Consider the following 25,556-nt stretch of genomic DNA (forward strand, 5'->3'; position numbering starts at 1 on the left):
ATGTTCAGACAAGGCAGGAGTAACCATTTTTCAAAATGTACCATTAAATGGCATTTGGTGCATCTGCAGTGTTTGACAACCACCACTTCTCTTTCACAACTTTATCTTCTTTGTGATTTTGATTTGATTACATTGAATCTGGAGATTTTTTTCGATATTGCTGCCATCTTAATATTAAGTCTTCCAATCCATGAACACAAGGTGTTTTTCCATTAATTTAGGTCTTTAATTTATTTCAGCAGTATTTTGTAGTCTTCAGTATACAGGTCTTTTGCCTCCTTAGTTAAATTCATTCCCAAGTATTTTATTCTTTTTAATATGCTATGGTAAATGGAATTGTTTTCCTTTTTTTTTATTTATTTATTTTTATTTTTTTTTAATTTATTTATGATAGTCACACAGAGAGAGAGAGAGAGGCAGAGACATAGGCAGAGGGAGAAGCAGGCTCCATGCACCAGGAGCCTGACATGGGATTCGATCCCGGGTCTCCAGGATCGTGCCCTGGGCCAAAGGCAGGCGCCAAACCGCTGCGCCACCCAGGGATCCCTGGAATTGTTTTCCTAATTACCTTTCTGGATTATTCATTGCTAGCATATGGAAATGCAACTGATTTTTGTGTGTTGATTTTGCATCTTGCCACTTTGCTGAATTTATTTCTTAGCTCCAACAGTGTGTGTGTGTGTGTGTGTGTGTTTAATCTCTAGGGTTTTTTAGATATAAGATCTTGTCATCTGTGAATAGAGATCATTTCACTTCTTCCTTTCCACTTTGTTTCTTTATATTATATACAGTATTGAAAAGAAGTGGCAAAAGTCGATTCCTTGGGGCACTTGGCTGGCTCAGTCAATACAGGATGTGCGACTCTTGATCTTGGGGTTGTGGGTTCAAGCCCCACATTGGATGTGGAGCCTACTTTAAAAAATAAATAAAATGTTAAAAACAACACCACCACCAAAAACCTGGGCTTCTTTGTCTTGTTCCTGATTCTAGGGGGAAAGTTTTCAGTCTTTCCCCATTGAGTGTGATGTTAGGTATGGGTTGTTCATCTATTGCCTTTATCATATTGAGGAAGTTTTCTTCTATTTTGAATTTTTTTTTAAAGATTTTGTTTATTTATTCATGAGAGACACACACAGAGAGAGAAGCAGAGACAGAGGCAGAGGGAGAAGCAGGCTCCATGCAGGGAGCCCCATGTGGAACTCGATCCCGGGACTGCAGGATCATGCCCTGAGCCAAAGGCAGATGCTCAACCAGAGCCACCCAGGTGTCCCTTGTATTTCAAATTTATTGAGTGTTTTTGTCATGAGAGGATATTGAATTTCGTCAAATTCTTTTACTGCATTGAGCTGACCTTTTTTTCCTTGTCCTCTTATTGTGGTATCCATATTACATTGACTGATTTTCATTTGTTGAAGCGTTCTTGCATTCCAGGAATATATCCTACTTGGTCATAGTGTATAACCCTTCTAATATACTGCTTTGGTTTGCTAGTATTTTTTGAGTACTTTTGTATTAATATTTATAAGGGATTGGTCTGTAACTTTCTTTTCTTATAATGTCTTTGTCTAGCTTTGGTATCGGAGTAAGAGTTTTTAAAATATATTCTAGATTCAAATTCCTTTTCAGATTTATCAGTCAGAAATATTTTATCAGGCAGCTGGGGGTGCTCAGCGGTTTAGCTACACCTTCAGTCCAGGGCCTGATCCTGGAGACCTGGGATTGAGTCTCACGTCAGGCTCCCTGCATGGAGCCTGCTTGTGTCTCTGCCTCTCTCTCTCTCTCTCTCTCTCTCTCATGAATAAATAAATAATTTTTAAAAGATTTTATTTATTTATTCATGGGAGACACAGAGAGAGAGAGAGGCAGAGACACAGGCAGAGGGAAAAGCAGGCTCTATGCAGGGAGCCGGACGTGGGACTCAATCCCGGGTCTCCAGGATCAGGCCCTGGACTGAAGGTGGTGCTAAACCGCTGAGCCAGCCAGGCTGCCCTCATTTTATTTTTTTTAAAGGTTTATTTATTTATTTTAAAGAAACAGAGAGAGCATGCATGCTGCGGGAGGGGCAGAGGGAGACAAGCAGACACACCACTCAGCAGGGAGCATGATGCAGGGCTTATCCCAGGACCTGAGATCATGATCTCAGCTAAAATCAAGAGTTGGACACTTAACTGACTGAGCTACCCAGGTGCCCCATTATTTTTCATTTTAGATTATTTTTTTTAAAGATTTTATTTATTTATTCATAGAGACAGAGAGACAGAGAGAGAGAGAGAGAGAGAGGCAGAGACACAGGCAGAGGAGAAGCAGGCATCATACAGAGAGCCTGATGTGGGACTCGATCCAGGGTCTCCAGGATCATGCCCTGGGCTGCAGACGGCGCTAAACTGCTGCGCCACCAGGGCTGCCCTTCATTTTAGATTAAAAGTAGCCAGGGGCAACTATATGGTTCAGTCATTTGGGCACCTCCCCTCGGCTCAGATCATGATCATCATAATCCTGGAGTTCTGAGATTGAGCCCTGAATCAGGCTCCCTGCTCAGCGGGAAGTCTGCTTCTCTCTGTCCCTTACCCAGTTCGTGCTCTCTCTTGCTTGCTATGTCTGTCTCTTAAATAAACAAATAACATCGTTAGAAAAAAGAGAGAGAGACTGACTTACTTTACTTCCAAAGCTTATTTCTTGAATAACATTTATAGGAGATTTGTACCAATTCTTCTGGGAAGATAGTATTTTATTTGTAAGAATGACTCCTGATTAGCAGCAGACAGGACACAGACTTATCACCTGGCCATACCTACAAGCAAGATTACTGATTCTGTTGCAGTATCTTTTATTTTAGGGGTTCTGTCCCTTTCACAGGTATGTTAACATTCATTTTCTCAACTCTGTAGGAGCATTTCCTGGTCTTGCTTTTATTTATTTTTAGAAGATTTTATTTGAGAGAGAGAGAGTGAGAGACCACAAGCAGGCAGGGGGAAAGGAAGAAGCAGACCTTCCGCTGAGCAGGGAGCCCATTATGGGGTTCCATTCCAGGACCCTGAGATCACTGAGATCATGACCTGAGCCAAAAGCAGACACTTAACTGACTGAGCCACTCAGGTGCCCCCTAGTCTTGCTTTTAACAACATCTTCTAAACCAGTAACTTCTCTGTGTTTATTGTTAAGCTTTAATTCACAGGATAGTTATGATACTGTTTTTTGCATTTTCCCAGTTCCTTGACCAGTTGTTCTTGGAATTTGGGAAAATGTATATACATTCCCTAGGAAACATTGAGAAGGAATTCCTACATGCACACCCCAGAAAGAACCACAAGAGGCACCAGGAGCACTAGAATATGGGCATGAAAGCTAAGTTATGGGAGAGCTTCAGTAGGAAAACTAAGGTAAATGAGATTGAAAGTAAATTATTGATTTGCCAAGTCACCAGGCATCTTAAAGGACAGTTTGGGTGGAGTAACAAACACTGTGTAGAGCAGTCAACTTTGGAGTCATACCTGGCTTGGAATCCTGGCCCTCAGGCTTACTAGATATGTGATCCTAGACAAGTTACTTAATCTATCAGTAACTTCAGTTTCCTCCTCTATTAAAGGGGAATTATACATTCTGTCAGGTGTGCAACCTAAGGTTACCCTACTTACAAATTAACAAATTAGCCTCTTACTGTTTAGTGGATGCTGGCAGAAGACAAGAGACCCTAGTGTCCTAGACCAAAGACCTTGTCCAGGGCACAACAAGCCACCTGAGCATAATGTGTGTGTTGGTTCTTTTGTCTTGTAAGCCCCACAGAGGCAGCATGGAGGGGCCTGATGGACACCAGGCATGCAGTGAGTGTGGCACTGTGGGGGAGGAACAATGAACTTTGGGAACCTGGTGTTTTATGGTAAGTAGCAAGCAAGCTGCTCGTTGTCCCAAACTCCCTTACAGTTGCTTAATGCAAACACAACCATAAGAAATGGCTGGGGAAAGAGTAAAAGAGTGGTCAGGGCCTTGCCTGCTTGCTTGCTTGCTTTCTATACTCTAGGTTACAGCTTTTTTTTTTTTTTTTTTTTTTTTAAGATTTTATTTATTTATTCATGAGAGACACAGAGAGTCAGAGACACAGGCAAAGGGAAAAGCAGGCTCCCTGCAAGAAGCCTAATGTGGGACTTGACCCCAGGACCTCAGGATCATGACCTGAGCCGGAAGGCAGACACTCAACCACTGAGCCGCCCAGGTGCCCTGGTTATAGCTTATTAAAGGAAAAGGATATAGATTAAAGTCAGCAAAGGAGAAAGGTGCATGGGCAGAGTCCAGGAGAAACCAGATACAAACTTCCAGGCGTTCTTGTCTAGTGGAGTTGCACAGGGATGCACTTTATTCTTCTAACAATGATTTGTGACAATATGTGTGAACTGTTGCCAACCAGAGAAACTCACCCAAGCCTTGGTATCTAGGGTTTTTAATGGGGAGTCAGTTACACACAGAGTACCCACATGACTGACCTTAGCTACTCAGACTCAGCCTCCCGGAGCAAAAACACATTCATCATAAACCACATTGTCAGGATAAACTCATCTGGTCAGACTGGTACAGCACGGCTTGGTGCCTCCAGCATACAGTCACACCCTAATCAGGCAAAATAGTACAAGGCTTTGGAATTTATCTCCCAGGAATGAGCCAAGTGCCAGTCCTGAAGATGGGCTTTCTTTGGAGTGGGCAGGGTTTGAGCAACTTAAGCCTGCTGAGTTAACCCTTTTCTATACATGCCTGGTCTCCAGGAGTCCACTGCCTGGTGAAGTACAGAGATATTTTGGATCTCCAAGAATTAGAATGTGTATAGATCCAATGTCCAGTAATCCCTAAAAATCATAATGACTTCCCCTTTTCCTGTGCCTTGCCACCCTGGGAAATAGCTGCAGGTACATTTGAGAAAGGCTAGAAGGAAGATATATCCTGTGTTTTTGCCAGTGTAATATAGTCCTTCATCAGGGGGCTCAACCTCTCTTCGTTTAGGAGGCTCTAGATCTGGTATTGGCTCGTCTGAGAATTTGTTGAAGGCAAGGCCTTGCATTTTTGGCATACTCTGCAAGATGTGGAGCAACACGAGAGACACATGGAGGAGCATCTCCTCACATCTACTTTATGGGGTTCTCATACACATTACATTGGAATGCATATAAAGTGCTTAACACAGTATGTGCCCCATCATAAATGCTCAACAAAGTGGCTATGATACTATTGCAATAGGCCAAAGAATACAGTGAATATAGGCTACTGTTTCAAGAAATTTAGCTGAGAGGCGCCTGGCTGGTTCAGTTGGTAGAACATGCGACTCTTGATCTTGGGTTGTGAATTCAAGTCCCATGTTGGGTGTAGGGATTACTGAAAAATAAAATCTTAAAAAAAGAGATTTTAGACTGGCAGGTGTGTATTCCAGACAAGAGAGGGACTCTGAAACCATAAAACTAAGAGGAGAGAAAGATGTAGCAAAGTCCCCTAGAGGGCAGGAGATAAAATCAAGCACAACTATGTTGGTGAACGCTATAATTAAATACTTGTAAATGTGGAGTCAGTGGAGAGTGAGATATTAAGAGCTCCTATTTGAAACCTTCGGTTTCTTAAAGAGAAGGTATTCACTGGTTAAGGATACAGGGAAGACATACTGAAGGCTCACTGAGGTTGAAGATGAGGAAAGGCGTGGTGCTGGCTCTGGCACCTCTCAGCAGCACTGCTATTTCCTCCTCTACAGCTCATGGGAGATAAATCCATATCATGACTGTGGATTGTTCATTCTTTGGGTTGCAAGTAACAGAAACTCAAACTACCTGAAACAGAAGGGGGAACTAATTGGAAGGATACTGGGATCTCCCAAGGAAAACAGGGCCAGGTCACAGCTGGGCATGGAATGACACTGGGACTGAAATACTTTAGGGGACCTAGGAAGTTGTCACTCATCTTGGCCCTCTACTGACCACACACACACTGGAACTTGGCCACCAGGGCCTCCAAGTCTTATGAGTTAGAATCTGGGCCCAAAGGAAGTCAACAGAATTCCTAGGTAAAGAGAGTTGGGTCAGCCTGGTGGTAAACATAGAATAGCCTGTTCTAATATAGAGCTAGGCAGACATTTGAATAGCTGTTAGGGCAGGTCTGCATCAGAACTGTAAAAATTTCTACCCAGTCAAGGACCTAGACTTATATTTTATAAACAGTAATTCCACAAGGAACATCATTTATTGATATTTTAATGAGACCCAATCTGGTATGACCCGTCTTAGGGTAGCTCATCCATTCATCTGAGGAGAAACAGTTACAATGCAACTTGCTAAATACCAGAACAGAGGTAATTACAGACACTGTGTCCTCCAGCAGCTCCCCCACTTTGGGGCTGAGATTAGGAGAGCTGAAGGAACAAGCAACAGGGGTAGGAACATGACCCACTCCAGCTGTTGGAATAGCAGAGAAGTCATGTTGGGAAATCCCAATTTGGTGCAGCTACCCAAGGCAAAGTGGTAGGCCTTGTTCATTTAATGTGGTAAAGCTTTACTGAGCATCTACTCTGATGGGTGCCAGGGAGGCAGAGCAAAGATTAAGACACATTGCTGCTGCTGCTTTGGGGAGCTTATGTGAGGAAGGCAGGCATGAACACAATTTGGGGACTATAGACTCTTCCTGCTCTGTGTTCAATTACTCAACTTTCTACCTCCCTTGAATGGCCTCATCTCATTTTATGAAAACTGTTGAGGACTCATGGAAAGTCCTGTGCTGAGGTTTCCTTATTCTGATGAGAATCAGGGAGGAGTGAGACCCAGTTCTCAAGGATTTTCTAGCCACTGGCTGCCTGGAACTAATCCACATCCACTGGATGAAGCACAAGCTGGTCCCCGTTTTACCTCTTGCTGCTAGGTCATGGCTCCCCTGCTTTTCCTTAAAATCAGTCTTCTCCCAAAGCTTATTTTGCCTACGTCCCAGACCCAACTTGAATCAATTTCCCAAACATGGGGAGCAGAAGACTTGTCTTCACAGTATGTGGTTTAAAAAAAAAAACAAACCTATTTATGTGTCTGCAATGAAGCCCTGGTCCAGTGTCACCACCCCCAGATTCAGTGCAATCTACAGCTGTTAAAACAGGTAGAGACCAAGGAGGTGTAAAGTGTACACTGTGCTGCTGGCATATTTTAGCCTGACCCTTTAAAAGGGACATTGAAAAACCAACACCTGTTTGGAGAGAGCACATGTGGGAATGGAAACTCTGTCTTTAAGGAATGATTGACCAAATAATGCTGTTTAACCTGAAAACATGGGCAAAGCAGATGTAATTTAAATTATCTGAAATGCTGTCATGTAGATGGAGTATTACATATTCTGGGCCAGGCTTATTGGGAAGGAGAATGTGGTACTTCAACAGCCTTCTATTAAAGATCAGAGCTATCCCACAATGAAATGACCTGCCTTGTGAGGTAGTGAGCTCCCTGTCAAGGGAGGTTTTAAAGCAAGGGTAAAACAACTTGGCAGGAGTGTTGTAAAAAGAGGGCTAAACCAGGTCTGTTTAAACCTGGTATGGAGGAAGGGGCAGAGCAGGGCAAACTACCCCCTCCCGCCCCCCCATGAATGGGATTCTCCTGACTGTATGCAAGGGGACAGGTAATCCCTGTATACACAAACTAGAAAAGCAAACAGCTTGGAAAATAGCAGGGAGAACTGTCAGCGCTGATATCAACACACAGAAATACTTTCAGGATAGGGTAGCTTGGAAAACCACCACATGATGTCACCTCTCCTAATGGGACTGTCTGTTCTAGACACTTACGGTAAGGCAGCCAGCGTGGTGGAAGAGACTACAGTTCAGGGCTCTGTAGCAGGACACCTGGATTTTCTGTTCGGACTCTGCCTTGCCTGACCTGGGGCTTCTGCTTCCCTTCTCTGGGCCCCTCCATGAAATCAAATGAACCTCTTGGGTCCTTCCCCTACTAAAGCGCACTGCCCTTCTGGCTGGCGCCCCCTAGAGCAGATCTAGAGCTACAGTTCGGGGCCCTGGGGCTACACTTGTGGACTGCCAGAGACCACCTCTGGCGGAAGCACCGGCCGCACTCCAGGCAGGGGAAGGGCTTCTCCCCTGTGTGCAGAAGCTGGTGCTGAGCCAGGTGGCTCCACTGGGCAAAGCGCTTGGCACACAGGTCGCAGGCATAAGGCCGCTCGCCTGAGTGCACGCGCCGGTGACTAGCCAGGAGCGAGGGGTAGGCGAAGCGGCGGCCACAGTCCTCGCAGGCGTGTAGCTTCTCCTCCGTGTGCGTGCTGCGGTGGATGGCTAGGGAGCCGCTCCGCCGGAAGGCGCGGCCGCAGTCCGGGCAGGGGTAGGGCTTCTCTCCTGTGTGCAAGAGCTGGTGCTGGAGCAACGTGCTGCGCTGGGAAAAGCGGGCCTCACAGTGCTCGCAAGCATAGGGGCGCTCCCCGGAGTGCACCCGCCGGTGGCTGACCAGGCGAGAGGATGAAGAGAAACGCCGCTCGCAGTCTGGACACGGGTAGGGCTTCTCGCCTGTGTGGATACGCTGATGGATGACGAGGGCGGTGCGCTGCCGAAAGCGGCGGTTGCATTCCAGGCAGGTGTAGGGCTTCTCTCCCGTGTGTGTGCGTTGGTGGATGGCTAGCAGGGAAGGATAGGCAAAGCGCCGCCCGCAGCTGGGGCACTGGTGGGGCTTTTCACCTGTATGCGTGGTCCGGTGATTGGCCAAGGAGCGGCTTCTACGGAAGCAGCGGCCACAGTCGGGGCAGTGGTAGGGCTTCTCCCCTGTGTGGATAACCTGGTGCTGCGAGAGGTTCTTGCGTTGGGAGAAACGTTTGCCACACTGGTCACACACGTAGGGACACTCACCAGAGTGTGCCCGCCGGTGACTGACCAGCAGGGAGGGATAGGAAAAGCGGCGCCCACAGTCTGGGCAAGGATAAGGCTTTTTCAGATTCTGGGCACACTTGTGGCTCTCCAGGGCCAGATGATCAGGGAAGGTACAACCACAATCAGGGCAGATGGGGCCCCCAGATGTCTGCCTGGGGATCAGCCGGGGTTTGCTGGGCCGCCGCCCTCTCTTCCCTTTTCGGGGTGCCTCCTTAGGCGGGAATACTTCCTTCTCTCCATTCTTCTTTCTGGTTCTGGTTTCTATAGAAACACAGGGAGAGATTAATTTAACAAATACTACTCCCCTATCCTTGCCCCTGACACTGTTACAGGTGAGAAGACAAACAGGCTCAGCCCCTCTTCAAGGAGTGTTAGTGCCAAGGACAACAAGCTGTGACATACTACTAAAGAAATAGGGAGGATATTCCAGTAGTCCCCAGCTCTATCTGGAGAAGTCAGGAAGAGTTTCTTGGAGGTTATGCAGATTTAAGAAATTACAAATTTTTGAAGAGGTTAAGTGTAAGGCAGGAAGTAGAAGCATGAGGTGTGAGATGGCAGTGACTAGGTCATAAGGCCCTCTAGGCCAATGGTTCTCAAATTTTATTGTGATGAGAATTATTTGGGTAGCTTATTGAAACAAGTTTGGCTTCAGCAGGTCTGGCATGGGGCCCAAGATTTTGTGTTTCTGATTCTTTCCTGAGTGATGCTGCTGCTGGTCTGAGGACCACACTCTCAACCACTGCTGTTGAGGACCTTAAACTCCAGTGCTTCTCAAACGTAAACATGCATGCCAATCAACTGGGGCTGTTAACAAAAGAAATACAAGGTCCTAGATATCCATCAGAGTAAATTAATAGTTCTGGGTCCAGGAATCTTTTTTTTTTTTTTTTTTTTTTTACTGAGTTCCTCAAGTGACTGCGCTATAACTGACAGCCACATGACAACCTGCCATGGCAAAAACGGAAAAGTTTTAAGCAAGGAAGTATCATGGACAGATCTGAATCTTGGAAAGACAGCCCTGGTCTCAGAGAATCCAGCACACAAACAGCAGCCCAAGCAGTTATATCCACCCCTATGGGTGAATCTGGGACCGGTCCACCTTAATGGCATTAATCAGAGCCTTGCTTGATCCTGAGAGCAGATTCCTGCACCGATTAGGGGTTGCCCTGCCAAAAGGGCAAAAAGAGGACCCTGCACCCCAGGCAGCTGTTCCCCATGAGATCCCTTCAACCCAAATCCAGAACACCCAGACAGGTACCAGGTGTCTCAGTCAGAGCCCAGTTCAGAGCAGACTGGAGGACAGGGATCCTGGGAAGGAGGCCAGAGGGTAGCTCCTTCTAAAAGCTCACCAATTCATTCACACAACAGAGAACTGCAGGCCCTTGGTTTGCAAACTGACATGTAAATCACTGTATGGTGGACCCACCCAACACCATCAGAGAGACAAGATCCTAAGGTGTGAAAATGAACACAGAAAATCAAGCATTACAGCATGGGCCACAGGCTCCCCAGGCCACCAACACTCTAGACTAAGTCGTTAGAGGTTGCAGGCCCTTTGCAGGCATTTTACACTCACTTCTTTGGACTGTTACCCGTCTTGGGCACTCCTGCGGATCCAGGGCAGCCGGTTCCCAATCATCGGTATTTCGTTCCAACCAGGAGATGAGGGCTGGTTTGGGGCCTGCGCACCCTGGGCGAGGAGAACCAGTCAGACTTCCAGCTCCTAGATAACGCTCGGTTAAGATCTACCCGGTGTCATCTCCTGTCCTCCTCCCCTGACACAACCTGGTCGCAGGCCAGGTCCCTGGACACTCTGGTCTCCCTGCCGCCCTGCCCTTACCCCCCGCCCGCTCCTAACCTCCTCCATCCCTTCGGGCCTCGCGGACGCGAACGGGGCCGGGCCTCACCGAGCGCGCCCAGGTGGCCGTAGGTCTCCCGCATCACGTCCCGGTACAGGGCCCTCTGCGCGGGCCGCAGGCAGCCCCACTCCTCCGGAGAGAAGTACACGGCCACGTCCGCGAACTTCACCGCCCTCGGCCTCCTTCCCCTTCTCCGGCCGGGTGCGGCCTCTCCTTGTCCCCGCGCGGACAGTGGAGCCGAAGGTGGCGCCATTGGACCCCAGAAGCCAGCGCCACGGCCTTCCCCGTCCCGGCCTGGACCCCTGGCGGACCCCGGGATTTGGGATCCCCAGCCGGGCCGGGGCTGAGCGTGCCTGGGGAGGCCCGGAGGGAATAGGAATCGGCCGCCTTGCGGGGCTAACGGAAACCTTTCGCTGTTATTCAGGAAACTCCTGCCCGAACTTGGGTGAAAGGCACCGGAAGATGCCTTCGGGGAAGATGGCGGCGCTGCTACCGCACCGCCTTAGCCTGGAACACAGGCGGCTTCCAGCTATCGATTTTATTGACCGGAGCGCCATGCCGGCTTCCTAACCTCTTTGCCCTCAAGTGTGATGGCGCTGCGATTGGGCTTCACGCCCTTTTTTCCCCCATTACACGCGCCCATTGGGCGGCGGCCGAAGATCGGGCGTTCTGATTGGATGGTGGCGAAAGCGGCCTGTTTGAACGAAGCCAACCGAAGCTTAAGGGCAGGAAGCCGAGCCTGGGCGCCGGGGCCCTGCAGCCAGATCGCAGGCGGGCGGCGGCGAGGCGGCTAGGCGGCTAAGTGACCGGCCCTGTTCTCTGGCAGCCGCTGCCTCCCTGAGGAAGGGAAGGATTTGAGTGACGGAGCCACCCCGGCCAACTTGGGGCTGAGAGTACCCTGGTGGCTTTCTCCGAATTGGACAACTTCCTGGTGCCCTTTCGGGAGGGGAAAGAACGTTGGCGTTTCCTGCACGCAGGCACCGTTCCCCTATGACACATTTCATCTTTTTTTTTTTTTTTCTTTGCTACCGTTGTGTAAAGTTCGTGATGGTTATCCTCCGTTTCTACTGATAGGAAAAATCTCAAAGGGATTCTGCTTGTAAGGAGAAGAAACAAAGATTTAAACCCGAGGCTGACCGGCCCTTTATTAAAACCGCTGAAGTCGGCTCCCTTCCCCCGCACTATCAGAATTCGCTTGTCAATGATCTGACCTCCTGGCCTTTTCTCAGGTTCTATCTTCTGCACATTTCTCCATAGTTTATTTTTACGTGACATTTGTCCAATGTACAAAGCGTGGTGCTGGGCATTTTGGAAATGAGTCGTGCACCATGCTCTGAATGGAGTTAATAGTTGAGTGAGGCACATGCATTTAAAAGTAGTAACAGTGCTGCAAGCATCTATGTGAAAGGCATAGGAAAATTGCTGATGGAACCAGTCAGCCCTCACTCCATCGGTCCCCACTTCTCTGTGGCTGTGCAGGGTTTCCCAAGGATCTGGGGATCAGAGAATATGCCATTTGCTACAACATTTCAGCTATCTCTCCAGCCCATTAATCAATTTTTTAATTAAAAAAAAAAGATTTTATTTATTCATGAGAGACACACAAAGAGAGAGGCAGAGACATAGGCAGAGGGAGAAGCAAACTCCAAGCAGGAAACCCTATGCAGAACTCAATCCCAGGATTCCGGGATTACACCTAGCCAAAAGCAGAGGCTCAACCTCTGAGCCACCCAGACATCCCTAATCAACCTTTTTTAAGTACCTACTCTTAGCAAAACACCTACCCCCAAAGCCTGCAATGAGTAAACACAATGTGTCAGGAATTCGTAGGATAACATAGGTAGTAAGGGGTTCCAAGGAAGATGACTTTTTTTTTCAAGATTTTATTTATTTATTTATGAGAGACACACACAGAGAGAGAGAGAGAGGCAGAGACACAGCCAGAGAGAGGGAGAAGCAGGCTTCATGCAGGAAGCCCGATATGGGACTCGATCCCAGGTCTCCAGGATCATGACCTGGACTGAAGGCGGCGCTAAACCACTGAGCCACCTGGGCTGCCCAGGAAGATGACTTTGAACAGCGGAAGTAAGGGGGGAAAACCTGCAGTAAACAGGTTGAGTTCTCTGTTCCAAGCATAGTGACTGTTGATTGAACAAACTACTGGGGATGCAGGTGGAATGTCAAGATTGCCAAATGAATAAGACAGGGTCCCTCTGACGTTCCAGATTGATGCATCAGGTGAAAAATGAGTTTGGTCTATGAATGGGTAGGATTTAGGGAGGGCAGTGGTGCTCAATGTACACCCATTGAATAAACAGCTGAATTCCAGGGCCATAAAGATCTCTGGTACAAAACAAGGAATTCAGGAAAGTTCTGAGTGTGGAGGGAATGAGTCCACTTTCTGATGCAGTACAAAATACCATTAGGGTAAAACTGAAGGATCGAAAGGATAGGCTGGCACCAGGTATTAGATGGCTTTATCCTGCACACTGGGGAGTTCCAAATCAGTTTAGAGGAGTGAATTGCTTTCTGATAATGTTTTTGGAAAAATACTCTGGTAGTTTGCAGGGCTGATAGCTTTGTGCCTATGCTTTCTGCCTATACATAGTTCAGTTTAAAGAAATAAGAAGGTAAACTTGGGCTGCTAAGGGAATACAAAGGCCAATGGATAGCAAACCATTTCATTTGGAAGAAAGTGTTCAAACAATGGAAAGGCATCTGTGGGAATTTTGCCTAAATGGTAATGATGTGCTGTCAATGATGCTGATACCGAATAGGAAGGATAGGAAGGATGATTAAATACTGAGATGAAAAGGTGCTGAGCCCTCTTCCCACATACAGCCCGTTAGCCCTGGGTTGGAAAGGTCCCATTTGGCCTAGCTTATTTTTGTCTTGGTGGGAGCTACGAAGGCAGGATCTAGGAATCAGGCAGAGTCAGATGCTCTTAACCATAGGGAAACATTTTGGAGGGAGAAGCACCCAGAACTTAATGTAACAACAGAGGTTCTTGCTCCTTTCTGTATAAATTCCTGGATCCACATTGGGTACAAAGACAAGCAGGGCTCCACCTTTTTATTTCCCCTGTAGAGAAGAATGGAGAAGATCCATGGAGTCTGCACACCAAGAAGCCACATAAGGACCAAGGACACCTTGTTTTGGGTAAAGGAAAATGGTGGTGAGGGCCAAAAAAGTACCAACTAAGTGCCACCATGTAGGCACATTGATATAGATGATCTCAATTGAAACTCACCTTCCAGGAGTGCCCAGCTGACTCAGTCATAGTAGCCTGTGACTTTTTTTTTTTTTTTTAAGATTTTATTTATTTATTCATGCAAGACCCAGAGAGAGGCAAAGACATAGGCAGAGGGAAAAGCGGGCTCCCCTCAGGGAGCCAGATATGGAATCTTTAAACAGGGTGCAGAACTCTGGGATCACACCCTGAGCCGAAGACAGACGCTCAACCACTGAGCCATCCAGGTGTCCCTAGCCTGTGACTCTTGATCTCAGGGTTGTGAGTTTGAGTCCATGTTGGGTGTAGAGATTACTTAAAAAAAGAAAAAAGGTTGGGATGCCTGGGTGGCTCAATGGTTGAGTGTCTGCCTTCAATCCAGGGTGTGAATTTGGAGTCCTGGGATCAAGTCCCACATTGATCAAGTCCCCACATCCTGCAAGGAGCCTGCTTCTCCCTTTGCCTACGTCTCTGCCTCTCCGTGTGTGTGTCTCTCATTAATAAATAAATAAAATATTTTTTTAAAAAGTAGCCACGATGTACTTTAACAGATGAATGGATAAAGAAGATGTGGTGTGTGTATATATATGTATATATATATATGTATATATGTATATATGTATATATATGTATATATGTATATATATACACACAATGGAATATCAGCCATTAGAAAAGATGAATTTTCACCATTTGCTTTGACACTGATGGGAGTGGAGGGTATTATGCTGAGTGAAATAAGTCAGAGAAGGACAGTCATCATATGGTTTCACTCATACCTGGAATATAAGAGATAGTGAAAGGGACTATAAGGGAAAGGAGGGGAGCTGAATGGGGAAAAATTAGAGAGGGAGACAAACCATGAGAGACTCCTAACTCTGGAAAACATACAAAAGGATGCGGAAGAGGAGGTAGGTGGGGGGATGGGGTGACTGGGTGACAGGCACTGAGGAGGGCACTTGATGGGATGAGCACTGGGTGTTATACTAAATGTTGGCAAATTGAATTTAAGTTTTAAAAATGTAAAAAAAAAAAACTTAAATAAGAAATTCACCTTTCAGAGTCCTTATGAGGACAATTATCAAACAGTGGAACAGCTTGCCCAAAACTTGTTAGTAAAGGCAGAGATGAGATTTGAACCTAGAGTGTCTTCTGCATTCCACTGGCAGCTCTAAACAGGGTGCAAGTCTTTGAGATTAATTTCTCCTTGTTTCATGCTCACTGAGAGGGAAGTACCTGGCAGTCCAACCTTTGATTTTTGTACACCATGGACTTCACCTTATAGACTAACTATAACCTAACCTTTGCCTCAAATGTCATTGCACCATAAACCCACACTCCAGCAAACAGTAGTCCTCGGAGAAAGTTATGTCATGAATAATGAAGGAATCTTACCTTCCCTTTTCAAGATTTTATTTATTTGAGAGACAGAGAGCGAGAGAGCATGAATTGGGGGAAGGGCAGATGGAGAGGGAGAGGCAGACTCCTCGCTGAGCAGGGAGCCCAATGCAGGGCTCAATCCCAGGATCCTGGGATCATGACCTGAGCTGAAGGCAGAAATTTAACCGACTCAGCCACCCAGGCACTACGGAATCTTCCCTTTTCCCAACAGATTCACATAGTCCAATTCTAGCCTGTGTGTTCCTGGGTGAGGTAACTCACTGGTACATTTCTGATTACCTCTATATACTGTTCTCTGAGGGAGGACGTCAAGGCACCTACAGATCTTTTCACTTTGTACATCTCACCCCTACCCCTCTTTCTTCTGCCTCTACTCGCTCTGTGTGGCTAACACTTGCCGAGAAGGGATATCTTCCATTATAAGCTCCTTCACAGCACCCACATTTCTGGAATTTATCTAATAGTGGACATGAACTGAAGGGTCCTGATCCCCAAAGGAGGAGGGTGGGGCACAGGTCTCCCACATTTTGACCTCTCTGTGTTTTGGTTTTGTTTGTTTGTTTGTTTGTTTTTAAAGAGAGACAGAGCTCAGAATGCCTGGGTGGCTTAGCAGGTTGAGCGTCTGCCTTTTGGCTCAGGGCGTGATTCCAAGGTCCTGGGATCAAGTCCCACATCGGGCTTCCCATGGGGAGCCTGCTTCTCCCTCTGCCTGTTTCTCTGCCTCTCTCTGTGTGCCTCTCATGAATAAATAAAATCTAAAAAACAAATAAAATAAAATCTTTAAAGAGAGAGACAGCGCTCAGCGTGAGATTTGGGGGGGGGGCTGTCTGTGAGGGGCAGAGGGAGAGGGAGAATCTAAGCAGGCTCCACCCGCAGCATGGAGTCCTACATGGGGTTCAACCTCACAACCCCGAGATCATGACCTGAGCTGAAATCAAGAGATGCTTAACCTACTGGGCCCCCCAGGTGCCCGTGGCCTCTCCATATTTGCCTGATGGCTTCACTGGCCGGCTTTCAGGGTATACTTTCTCTTGGAGCTTTCAGCGCTCTCAGTGCAGGGAAAGGGCCTCTCATCAGAGCAGATATGCCTGTGGCTGAGCAGGAGGGAGGAGCAGGAGAAGCAGATGCCACACCCAGGCAGGGGTAGTTTCCTGGGGGGGGGGGGGGTGTGCATCTGTGAATGGCCAAGGGAGCCTATGGTGGAAGCACCACCTATAGCCACAGCACCATTAGACAATGATGGCGGGGCTTCCTCAGGTGCACAGGCAGGTGGTTGGCCAGGAGAGAGGGCCATATGATGTCACACCCATAGTCTGCCCCTGTGTCCACACTTAACGGGCACACAGGGCCCTACACAGGTGGATGTGGCAGCTACAGTGGACACAGGTGTGCCCTGTGTAGAACAGCTAGAGCTAGACCAGGTGAGCCCTCTGGGAAAAGTGGCCCCCGCAGGATCTCCCCGCACACACACACAGGGACAGTCACCAGAGTGGATCTGCCCATGTCTAATGGTGAGGGGATGGCAAAGAGCTGCCGACAGTTCAGACACATACAAACCTCCTCCTTTATATGGGTGGCCAGTACCCTACTTTTTTAAAAAGCAGCACCCCCACTGGGGGCAGGGGAAGATTGTCCGGCTGGTGTGGAGGGGCTGATCCTGGAACAGGTCCTTGTACTGAGAAAGGGGCATCCTCACCGTAACGTGGAGACAGAGACGCTGCTCAGCACAGCAGGCCTGCTGGGTTTCTCTGGAGCCTGACAGCACTGCTGTTGTGGCTCAGGAGCCCTGAGTTTCTGGCCATGCCCCCTGGAGCCAGGGCCCTCACTTACTTGAAAGGTGTCTTGCCACGCTGCCTTACATGGTAGCCTCACATAGGCTGCATTAAGTTCCTTTACCCTCCACTTCTCCCTTCTTTTCTTTACTCTTGCTTTCTGTGCAGACAAGAGAATTGCAACTATAGATTGTGGGGTGCTGTGATCACCACAGATGGAGCGGCACTGGTAACTGAATGCCCCGTTCACTCAGGGCAGAAGGATCTAAGTGTGAATCCCTCCCCAGCGATGCCCCACCTGCCTCAGGCAGACATTTCCCATTTTCAGAAAGAGTATCATTCCTTCTCAGTTCAGGCTTCCAGAACTAGAGAGGGTTCTCATAAAGAAGGGGCTGAATGCATTTCAGGGGGAAGCTGGCACCTCTGGTTATAGACCTTAAATATAGACATTTCAGTGGAAACATTTCTCAAAAAACAGACCTTCGCACCTTTGGAGCACACAAAAACACCTGTTTTCGTTCTAAACGAAAGATGGCAAGTTATTAAATTCTACAGGGCTCCGGGCAGTTTCAAATGGCAGGATATGACCTGAGACACGGGGGTAGGCCAATAAGCCAAACTGAACTTCTGGCCTCTTTCCAAGGCCAGTCAGAAATACAACATGCATATCTCTAGGCTTAAGTTAATTTTTAAAAAGATTTTATTCATGAGACACACAGAGAGAGGCAGAGGCATAGACAGAGGGAGAAGCAGGCTCCGTGCAGGAAGCCTGATTCAGGACTTGATCCTGGGACTCAGGGATGGTGCTCTGAGCCAAGGTAGCTGCTCAACCTCCTAGCCACCCAGGCATCCCTAGGCTTAAGTTAATTAAAATGAAAAATTCACTTCCTTGGGCACACTAGCTGTATCTCAAGCGCTAAATGACCACATGTAGCTAGTGGCTTCTGTGTTCTACAGCACAGATAAAACATTCCCACAATCGAGGAAAACTCTAATGGAAGCAATAATCTAAGTACTCAGAGGAAAGAAGGCAAAGATCTCAATCCTCGACTGTTTCCCCAGTTGGTACCAGGGGGACCCACTACCCTTGAAGGCAAAGAGCCTCCAGGTCTGGGACAGAGAACTTTAGAAGAGAAGGTTCATCAGATTCTTAGGAATATTGGCCTTTTTTTCTTTAAGATTTTATTTATTTGTTCATGAGAAACAGAGAGGCAGACACAGGTAGAGGGAGAAGCAGGCTCCTCAAGGGAAGCCCAACGCCGGACTCAATGCTGGGTCCCCAGGATCACGCCCTGAGCCTAATGCAGACGCCAAACCACTGAACCACCCAGGTTGCCCTGGAATATTGGTATTTAAAGAGAGGGGTGTAGGTGTAGCTGACAGGACAAAGGGCCTGCCCTGCTGGCTCCCAAGAGAGGCTCCAGTCCAGCTCAGCCCCGCTTTCTTCACCTATCCCAGATCCTGGGTGCCTCATCCCCTCCACACCTCCTTTTTGCATTGCTAGATGAGGGCGGGTTTGAGGCCAGCGATCCCAAGCACAGGGGCCAATGGCGGGCGGGGTGAGAGGATGGAGCCTAGACTAGGGGAAGTGGGGTGCAGCCTCGTGAGCTAGAGTGGAGGAGACCCTCCCCAACAACAGGCACTGGGCACATCCGGGCCGATGCCGAAGGTGCCCCCTCTTTCTAAAATGCGGAGAAGGGGAGGGCTGGGACTTTTAGGTCACGCCCAGGTGGTCCTGGGTTCGCCGCTTCGCGTCCCTGCAGAGAGCCCAGGGCCTAGCGCCGGGACCTTAAACCCTTCGCCCTCAAGGATAATGGCGCCGCCAGGCTTCACGCCCTTCTCCCTCCCGCGCACCATCATTGGGCGGCGCGGGCCAGGAAGCCGGGAGCCGGCGTTCTGATTGGGTCGCGGGGAACCGCTCGGTTGGAGGGAAGCGGGCGGCAGCGTGCGAGCCGGCCTCCTTCCCGAAGGCCTGGCGAGCCCGCGGTGCTCCCGGCCGAGCACCTGTTCCGTTATCCCGCGCGCTGGCGCGGCCCGGCGGGAGGCCCGAAGGCCCAGAGCACCGCTCCTCTTCCCCCGCGGGCTCGGCCGGGCCTCGCCAGAGCCCCTCTGCATCGCCCGGGGACGGGGGTGGGCTCCCTGCCGGCTGTGCCCTCGGACTTGGACGACGTTTCCGCTCGCCTTGAGCGCCCCAGTTGAGCTCAGCTCCGGGAGCTGGGTACAGAGCAGGGAGCTAAACAGTCTCCCCGGCCACGGAGGCCAAGTTGCTCTCCACGGCCTTCCAGATTCCCAGGTCTCCGCTGGGTGTGACCCAAGGCTTAGTCCCATCGCCTGCAGCTCCCTTGGGCTGATGATAATTAAACGCGCGGCATCTGCAAACATAATGCTGGGGACTGAAAAGAGGTGGCTCTAAGCGGGTCTGTTCTCAGTGGTGCTTACAACCCGGGGAGGTACAGGGTACCTGGGTGGCTCAGTGGTTGAGCATCTGCCTTTGGCTCAGGGCATGATCCCGGAATCCTGGGATCAAGTCCTGCATCAGACTCCCATAGGGAGCCTGCCTCTCCCTCTGTGTATGTCTCTGCCTCTTTGTGTGGGTCTCTGATGAATAAATAAATAAAACATAAAAAAAAAAAAAACAGGAGGTATACACATGATATATAAGCAAAGGTCTGGGTGCCTAAGCCACAGTGACACATTCCAGGGAATTATGAGACCTGAGTTGAGCACCAGAAAAGATAAGCATTGTGAGTACCAGGGGAAAAAAAATAGGCAGAATATTAGTTTGTAACTTATTGAATCATGTAAAAGAGCTAGAAAATTTACATTAACAGCAGTTGTATTCAGCAGGAGTAATTAGGTAAGGGTGTCCTCAGTATTCAAACAATTCTGCAGGTGCAAAGCTTGGAAGGATATACACAAGTGAAAAGTATTGTACTAGACAGTTTTGACTGACTATATATTATTTAATCCTCACAACCACCTAGTATTAATGTATTCATTTTATAGTCAGATGTTGAGGATGCAAGAGATGAGCCAAGATTGAACATGGGATAAACTGATTCAAAGTCTATGATCCTCCTCTTACACTATGGCCCTTGGTCCAAGCTGTGATATGTTCTCCTGAGATCTAGAGTGAGGGGAAACCCAGAGCCGAAAGGTCTGAGGTCAGCAGTCAGGGCTGGGAGGAGACTGGAGGAGTCTCATGCTTTTCCTGGCAGGTTCTTCACTCTGGATGTCCTCCCTCTCACCTCCCATATCTCATAGATTCCAGACATAGATTAGCCCCCACCTCCCCATTTTGATCCCTTTTTTCTTTCCTCTCCTATCCCTTGCCCTCTGTGCACTTCCTTCCCAACACTTGATGAGGGAGACTCTTAAAACATTTGTTGCTAGTGGCTGCTTAAGTCTGTCATTCCCACTACTGGAACATGTCAGGAAAATGCTGGAAGTGTACTGATGGTTCCTGACCCTCAGGAACAGAAGCCTGGGCTGGGGGTTGTAACAGAGGTCTGTCACCCTTATGACTTGTCCCACCTGTACGATGGATCCATTGATGGGCTTCCAGGGCACTCTTTCGTTTAAAGGTCTTCCCACACTGGGAACAAGGGAAGGGCCTCTCAACAGAATGGCTGCGCCTGTGGCTGTTGAGGACACAGGAAGAGGTAAATTGGTGCCCACACTCGGGGCAGGAGTAGGGTTTCTCTCCTGTATGTGTGCGCCTGTGAATAGCCAGAGATCCGCTTTGCCGGAAGCAGCGGCCACAATCAGGGCATTCATGGGGCTTTTCACCTGTGTGAATGAGCTGATGCTGGAGCAGGTTATTTTGCTGGGCGAAGCGGGCACTGCAATGGGGACAAGGGTAGGGGCGCTCACCAGAGTGGACTCGCTGGTGATTGGTCAGGAGGGAGGGGTAGGCAAAGCCCCGACCACAATCAGAACAGATATGGGGCTTCTTCCTAGTATGGGTGCGCTGGTGGATAGCCAAGAGGGAAGGGTGTGTAAAGTGGCGTCCACACTCCATACACACGTATGGCTTCTCCCCACCATGTCTGTGTCTATGGATGGCCAGTGCCCCAGTCTGGCGGAAGCAGCGGCCACAATCTGGACATGAATAAGGCTTGTCCCCTGTATGAAGCAGCTGATGCTGGACGAGGTGAGCCCTCTGGGAGAACTGAACCCCACACAGCCCACAGACATATGGGCGGTCTCCAGAGTGGATTCGCCGATGTCTGACCAGCATTGAGGGATAGGCAAAGAGCCTCCCACAGTCTGGGCAGGAGAAGGGCTTCTCCCCTGTATGTATGCGCATATGGACAACCAGATTGCCTCTTTGGCGGAAGCAACGTCCACACTGGCCACAGGGGAAGGGCCTCTCCCCAGAATGGACCCGCTGGTGGCTGGCTAGGAGGGAAGGGTAGCTGAAAGAACGGTTGCATTCCAGGCAGGGGTAGGGCCTCTTGGGAGTCTCAGTGCACTGGTGTCCCATGTCTTTGGACACCTGAGGCAATGGATAGTTGTAGTCCCTGGAACTAGGGACCAGCCTGGCCTCTACTGGTGGCCCATTCTTCACAGGGGCATGCTCAAGCTCCTTGGCCGCTATTTTGCTGCTGGGTTCATTCTTCTTTTTCTTGCTTTCTAAAGAGACAAGAGAATTGAAATGCAATTCTGTGCTTTCTCTCACCATGGGGAGATGGAAGTGAATGGAGCAGCAGGGCATTTCTCTGGACTAGTCCGTGTTTCAGAGCCCCCAGGCTCATCTCAGACAGCAGCTCCCCATTCCATGGCCACATGCCCTTTTGTTTCCCTCATGTAGGGCTTAGAAAATTGTGGTTTTTGTCAGAAGCTGAAGGATGGTAGTGCCTGTTGGAAATAAGCAATCACCTGCTGTGTTAAAGCCCCTACATGCGGGCGTTTCAGCAGGAACAGAGATTTCTCCTGGTATAGGAATGAGCTGCAGGTCAGTGTCTACCAAAACAGTGGTAACCACCTCAGCCAAAATTGCTGTTCTCACTCAGTGAACTTCTGGCCGCTTTCTGAGGCCTGCAGACACGCCAGGAACATAGAGAGGAAGGTTCAGTAAATTCTCTTCCCCTAACTTCTCTTCCCCCTGCCTAGCTATCCTTGACCCAAGGAAGACACGAGGTCTGATAAAGGGAACTTTGGAAGAGAAGGCTCAGAGGATTCTTACCAACTAGAGTGTTTAAAAGAGGCTGTGTGTGGGAAGCGGGCTGCCAGGAGAAAGGGCTGGCCCCAGGCTGGCTCCAGGCTGGCTCCCAAAAAGCGGCTGCAGTCCAGCTCAGCCCAACTTTCCTCACCTATCCCAGATCCTGGGTGCCTGGCCCCCTCCTCGGGATCCTCGGCCTCCGGGGTCCACACCTCCGCCTTTCTTTCCAGCCAGGCGATGAGAACGGGTTTGGCGTCTGCGAATCCTAGGGGAGAAGAAGCCAACAGCAGACCGGGTGAGAGGATAGAGCCTAGACGACGGGGGCAGTATAACGTCCTGAACCCGGAAGAAGACCCTCCCAAATTACACACAGGAGCACCCAGACCCTAAGTCTAAAAATCTGTGTCATAAAAAGGGAGAGAAGGGGCGGGTGGGGCCTCACCGAGCGCGCCCAGGTGGCCGTAGGTCTCCCGCATCACGTCCCGGTACAGGGCCCTCTGCGCGGGCCGCAGGCAGCCCCACTCCTCCGGGGAGAAGTACACGGCCACGTCCGCGAAGCTCACGGCGCCGGGCCTCCCTCGCCCAGATTGGGTTTTTGCCTGCCTGCCGGCGAGGCGCGGGCCCCAGGGTGGCACCATGGGTCCAACGCTTTCCTCCCTCCCCCACCCCACCTCGGTTCGCCGGCGGGTCCGGGGTTCTGGAAGCCGCGTGGCCCAACCCGGCCGGTGCTCGGGCTCACAGCGCCGCCCCGGAGGCCCGAAGGGCACCAGGACCAGCCTCTCGTGGGGCCGTGGCAAACGCCTCCGGAGTTAATCTTACGGGTCCTTCATGGACCTGGGTTAGAGCACCGGAAGATGCCTGCGGCCACGGTGGAAGCACAGGAGACGCCCACCCACCCCTCCGCTGCACCCGGGCTCGAAACCCTTCGCTCGCCCTCAAGGATAATGGCGCCGCCGGGCTTCACGCCCTTCTCCCTCCCGCGCACCATCATTGGGCGGCGCGGGCCAGGAAGCCGGGAGCCGGCGTTCTGATTGGGTCGCGGGGAATCGCTCGGTTGGAGGGAAGCGGGCGGCAGCGTGCGAGCCGGCCTCCTTCCCGAAGGCCTGGCGAGCCCGGGATGCTCCTGGCCGAGCACCTGCTCCGTTCCCCGCGCGCTGGCGCGGCCCGGCGGGAGGCCCGAGGGCCCAGAGCACCGCTCCTCTTCCCCCGCGGGCTCGGCCGGGCCTCGCCAGAGCCCCTCTGCATCGCCCGGGGACGGGGGTGGGCTCCCTGCCGGCTGTGCCCTCGGACTTGGACGACGTTTCTGCTCGCCTTGAGCGCCCCAGTTGAGCTCAGCTCCGGGAGCTGGGTACAGAGCAGGGAGCTAAACAGTCTCCCCGGCCACGGAGGCCAAGTTGCTCTCCACGGCCTTCCAGATTCCCAGGTCTCCGCTGGGTGTGACCCAAGGCTTAGTCCCTAAGCGCCTGCAGCTCCCTTGGGCTGATGATGATTAAACGCGCGGCATCTGCAAACATAATGCTGGGGACTGAAAAGAGGTGGCTCTAAGCGGGTCTGTTCTCAGTGGTGCTTACAGCCCCGGGGGAGATAAACAAATATACAAAGGTCTGGGTGCCTTGAGGGGTGGAAAAGGCCTGGATTGGAGCCAGGAGTTCCAAGGTAATAAGGGCATCATAATGCAGTGCAGACTTCACTCCTAGCTCAGTGTGACTTCTGTAAACATCTGAGGGCAGGGTAGTTGGCCCCTTGCATATTATACCTTTGTCCAATATATTTACCTGTGAAGATACCTATGGGATCTACCATGGGAAGCCACAGTGGTAGCACTGATACACTCCAGGGAATTATAAGACAGTCTCTTCTTCTTCTTCTTCTTTTTAAAAGATTTCTATCCATTTATTCATGAGAGAGAGAGAGAGAGAGAGGCAGAGGGAGAAGCAGGCTCCATGCGGGGAGCCTGACGTGGGACCCCATCCCAGGTCTCCAGGATCAGGCCCTGGGCCGAAGGCAGCGCTAAACCGCTGAGCCACCCGGGCTGCCCAAGACAGCCTCTCTTCTGAGTTGAACACATAAAAAGACAAGCCCTGTGAATCAATTAGGAAAAAACTGGAGAAAGAGCTAGAGAAGTCACATTAAAAGCAGCTGTTTAGGGGCGCCTGCGTGGCTCCATTAGTTAAGCATCTGACTCTTGGTTTTAGCTCAGGTTGTGATTCCAGGGTGATGGGATTCCAGCCCAGTGTGGGGTTCCCTGCTTAGTGAGGAGTCTGCTTCTCTCCCTCTGCCACTCCCCCTGCTCTCAAAGGTGCTTTTGGGCTCTCTCTCTAAATTAAAAAAAAAAAAAATTAAGCAGTTACTTAAAATAGGGATGATTAGATAAAGCTGTTCAATATTCAAAAAACGGTGCTGTTTTCCAAACCATTAGGATGCCTACCATTAAAAAAAGAAAGAAGAAAGAAAAGAACAAATGCTGGCCAGGATGTGGAGTAACTGGGATTCTGTGCACTGTGGGTGGAAATGTAAAATGGTGCAGTCACTATGGAAAACTGATAGATTCTGGGATCCCTGGGTGGCGCAGCAGTTTGGCGCCTGCCTTTGGCCCAGGGCGTGATCCTGGAGACCCGGGATCGAATCCCACTTCGGGCTCCCGGTGCATGGAGCCTGCTTCTCCCTCTGCCTGTGTCTCTGCCTCTCCCTCTCTCTGTGACTATCATGAATAAATAAAAATTTTTTAAAAACCCATGTAGCCTTAAATACATTATTACTAAGAGAAAGAAGGCAATCTGAAAAAGCTATATACTGTATGATTCCAACTATATTACATTCTGGGAAAGGCAAAACCACGGAGACAGTAAAAAGATCAGTGGTTGCCAGATTTTGGGGAGAGGGAATAAATAGGTGCAACACAGAGGATTTTTAGAGTGATACGATAATAATTGGTGGATACATGTTATTATACCTCTGCCAAAACTCATAAAATGTACAAAACCAAAAGCGAACCCTAATGTAAATCGTGGGTTTTGGGTGATAATTATATATCAATCTAGATTCATAAATTATAACCAATGTACCAATTTGGTATGAGGTGCTGACAGTAGAGAGGCTAGGATAGGGGGTAGAGGGATATAGGAACTCTCAGTACTTTCAACTTAACTCTAAATTACTCTAAAAAAACAAAACAAAACAAAACAAAAAACATCTAGGTACGCCTGGGTGGTTCAGCATCTGCCTTTGGCTCAGGTCGTGATCGTGGGGTCCTGGGATGGAA

At 49.5% G+C, this 25,556-nt stretch overlaps 2 protein-coding genes and 1 long non-coding RNA gene across 6 annotated transcripts in view; 1 reads left to right on the forward strand and 2 right to left on the reverse strand.

Moving 5' to 3' along the window:
- Window positions 1-11,909, forward strand: part of LOC144319356 (uncharacterized) — a 27,075-nt gene extending 15,166 nt beyond the window's left edge. Inside the window, exons 3-4 of the long non-coding RNA XR_013385200.1 lie at window positions 3,776-3,877; window positions 11,153-11,909. This is a non-coding gene — a long non-coding RNA (uncharacterized LOC144319356). The remainder of the gene's footprint in view (window positions 1-3,775; window positions 3,878-11,152) is intronic.
- Window positions 4,329-11,642, reverse strand: ZNF689 (zinc finger protein 689). The gene is made up of 3 exons (XM_077907324.1): window positions 10,777-11,642; window positions 10,446-10,559; window positions 4,329-9,130 (listed from the first exon to the last, which is right to left on the reverse strand). Exons 1-3 carry the CDS (start codon window positions 10,979-10,981, stop codon window positions 7,947-7,949), a joined length of 1,503 nt encoding a protein of 500 aa, XP_077763450.1. The 5' UTR covers window positions 10,982-11,642; the 3' UTR covers window positions 4,329-7,946.
- Window positions 11,910-17,812: 5,903 nt separating the features above from the next.
- LOC144319349 (zinc finger protein 688-like) lies at window positions 17,813-23,753 on the reverse strand. Of its 4 annotated transcripts, none has more exons than XM_077907319.1 (3): window positions 22,737-23,583; window positions 22,446-22,559; window positions 17,813-21,765 (listed from the first exon to the last, which is right to left on the reverse strand). In XM_077907319.1, exons 1-3 carry the CDS (start codon window positions 22,930-22,932, stop codon window positions 20,549-20,551), a joined length of 1,527 nt encoding a protein of 508 aa, XP_077763445.1. In that variant the 5' UTR covers window positions 22,933-23,583; the 3' UTR covers window positions 17,813-20,548. The 4 variants fall into 4 exon arrangements, with proteins under 4 accessions (XP_077763445.1, XP_077763446.1, XP_077763449.1 ...); XM_077907320.1 differs by lacking the exon at window positions 17,813-21,765 and adding an exon at window positions 21,789-21,990 and having other exon boundaries at window positions 22,319-22,559; window positions 22,737-23,753; XM_077907323.1 differs by lacking the exon at window positions 17,813-21,765 and adding an exon at window positions 21,789-22,170 and having other exon boundaries at window positions 22,737-23,748.
- Window positions 23,754-25,556: the final 1,803 nt, after the last annotated feature.

Source organism: Canis aureus, chromosome 8 (assembly GCF_053574225.1).
Source record: "Canis aureus isolate CA01 chromosome 8, VMU_Caureus_v.1.0, whole genome shotgun sequence".
Taxonomy (NCBI): Eukaryota; Metazoa; Chordata; class Mammalia; order Carnivora; family Canidae; genus Canis; species Canis aureus.

Coding starts and splice junctions, on each gene's coding strand:
- ZNF689 (XM_077907324.1), bottom strand. CDS start 10,981: ATGGCGCCACCTTCGGCTCCACTGTCCGCGCGGGGACAAGGAGAGGCC. Junction 10,560..10,776: donor CGGCCACCTGGGCGCGCTCG/GTGAGGCCCGGC, acceptor CTCCTCGCCCAG/GGTGCGCAGGCCCCAAACCA. Junction 9,131..10,445: donor ACGGGTAACAGTCCAAAGAA/GTGAGTGTAAAA, acceptor GTGTTTCTATAG/AAACCAGAACCAGAAAGAAG.
- LOC144319349 (XM_077907319.1), bottom strand. CDS start 22,932: ATGGTGCCACCCTGGGGCCCGCGCCTCGCCGGCAGGCAGGCAAAAACC. Junction 22,560..22,736: donor CGGCCACCTGGGCGCGCTCG/GTGAGGCCCCAC, acceptor CTTCTCCCCTAG/GATTCGCAGACGCCAAACCC. Junction 21,766..22,445: donor GCACCCAGGATCTGGGATAG/GTGAGGAAAGTT, acceptor TTGTCTCTTTAG/AAAGCAAGAAAAAGAAGAAT.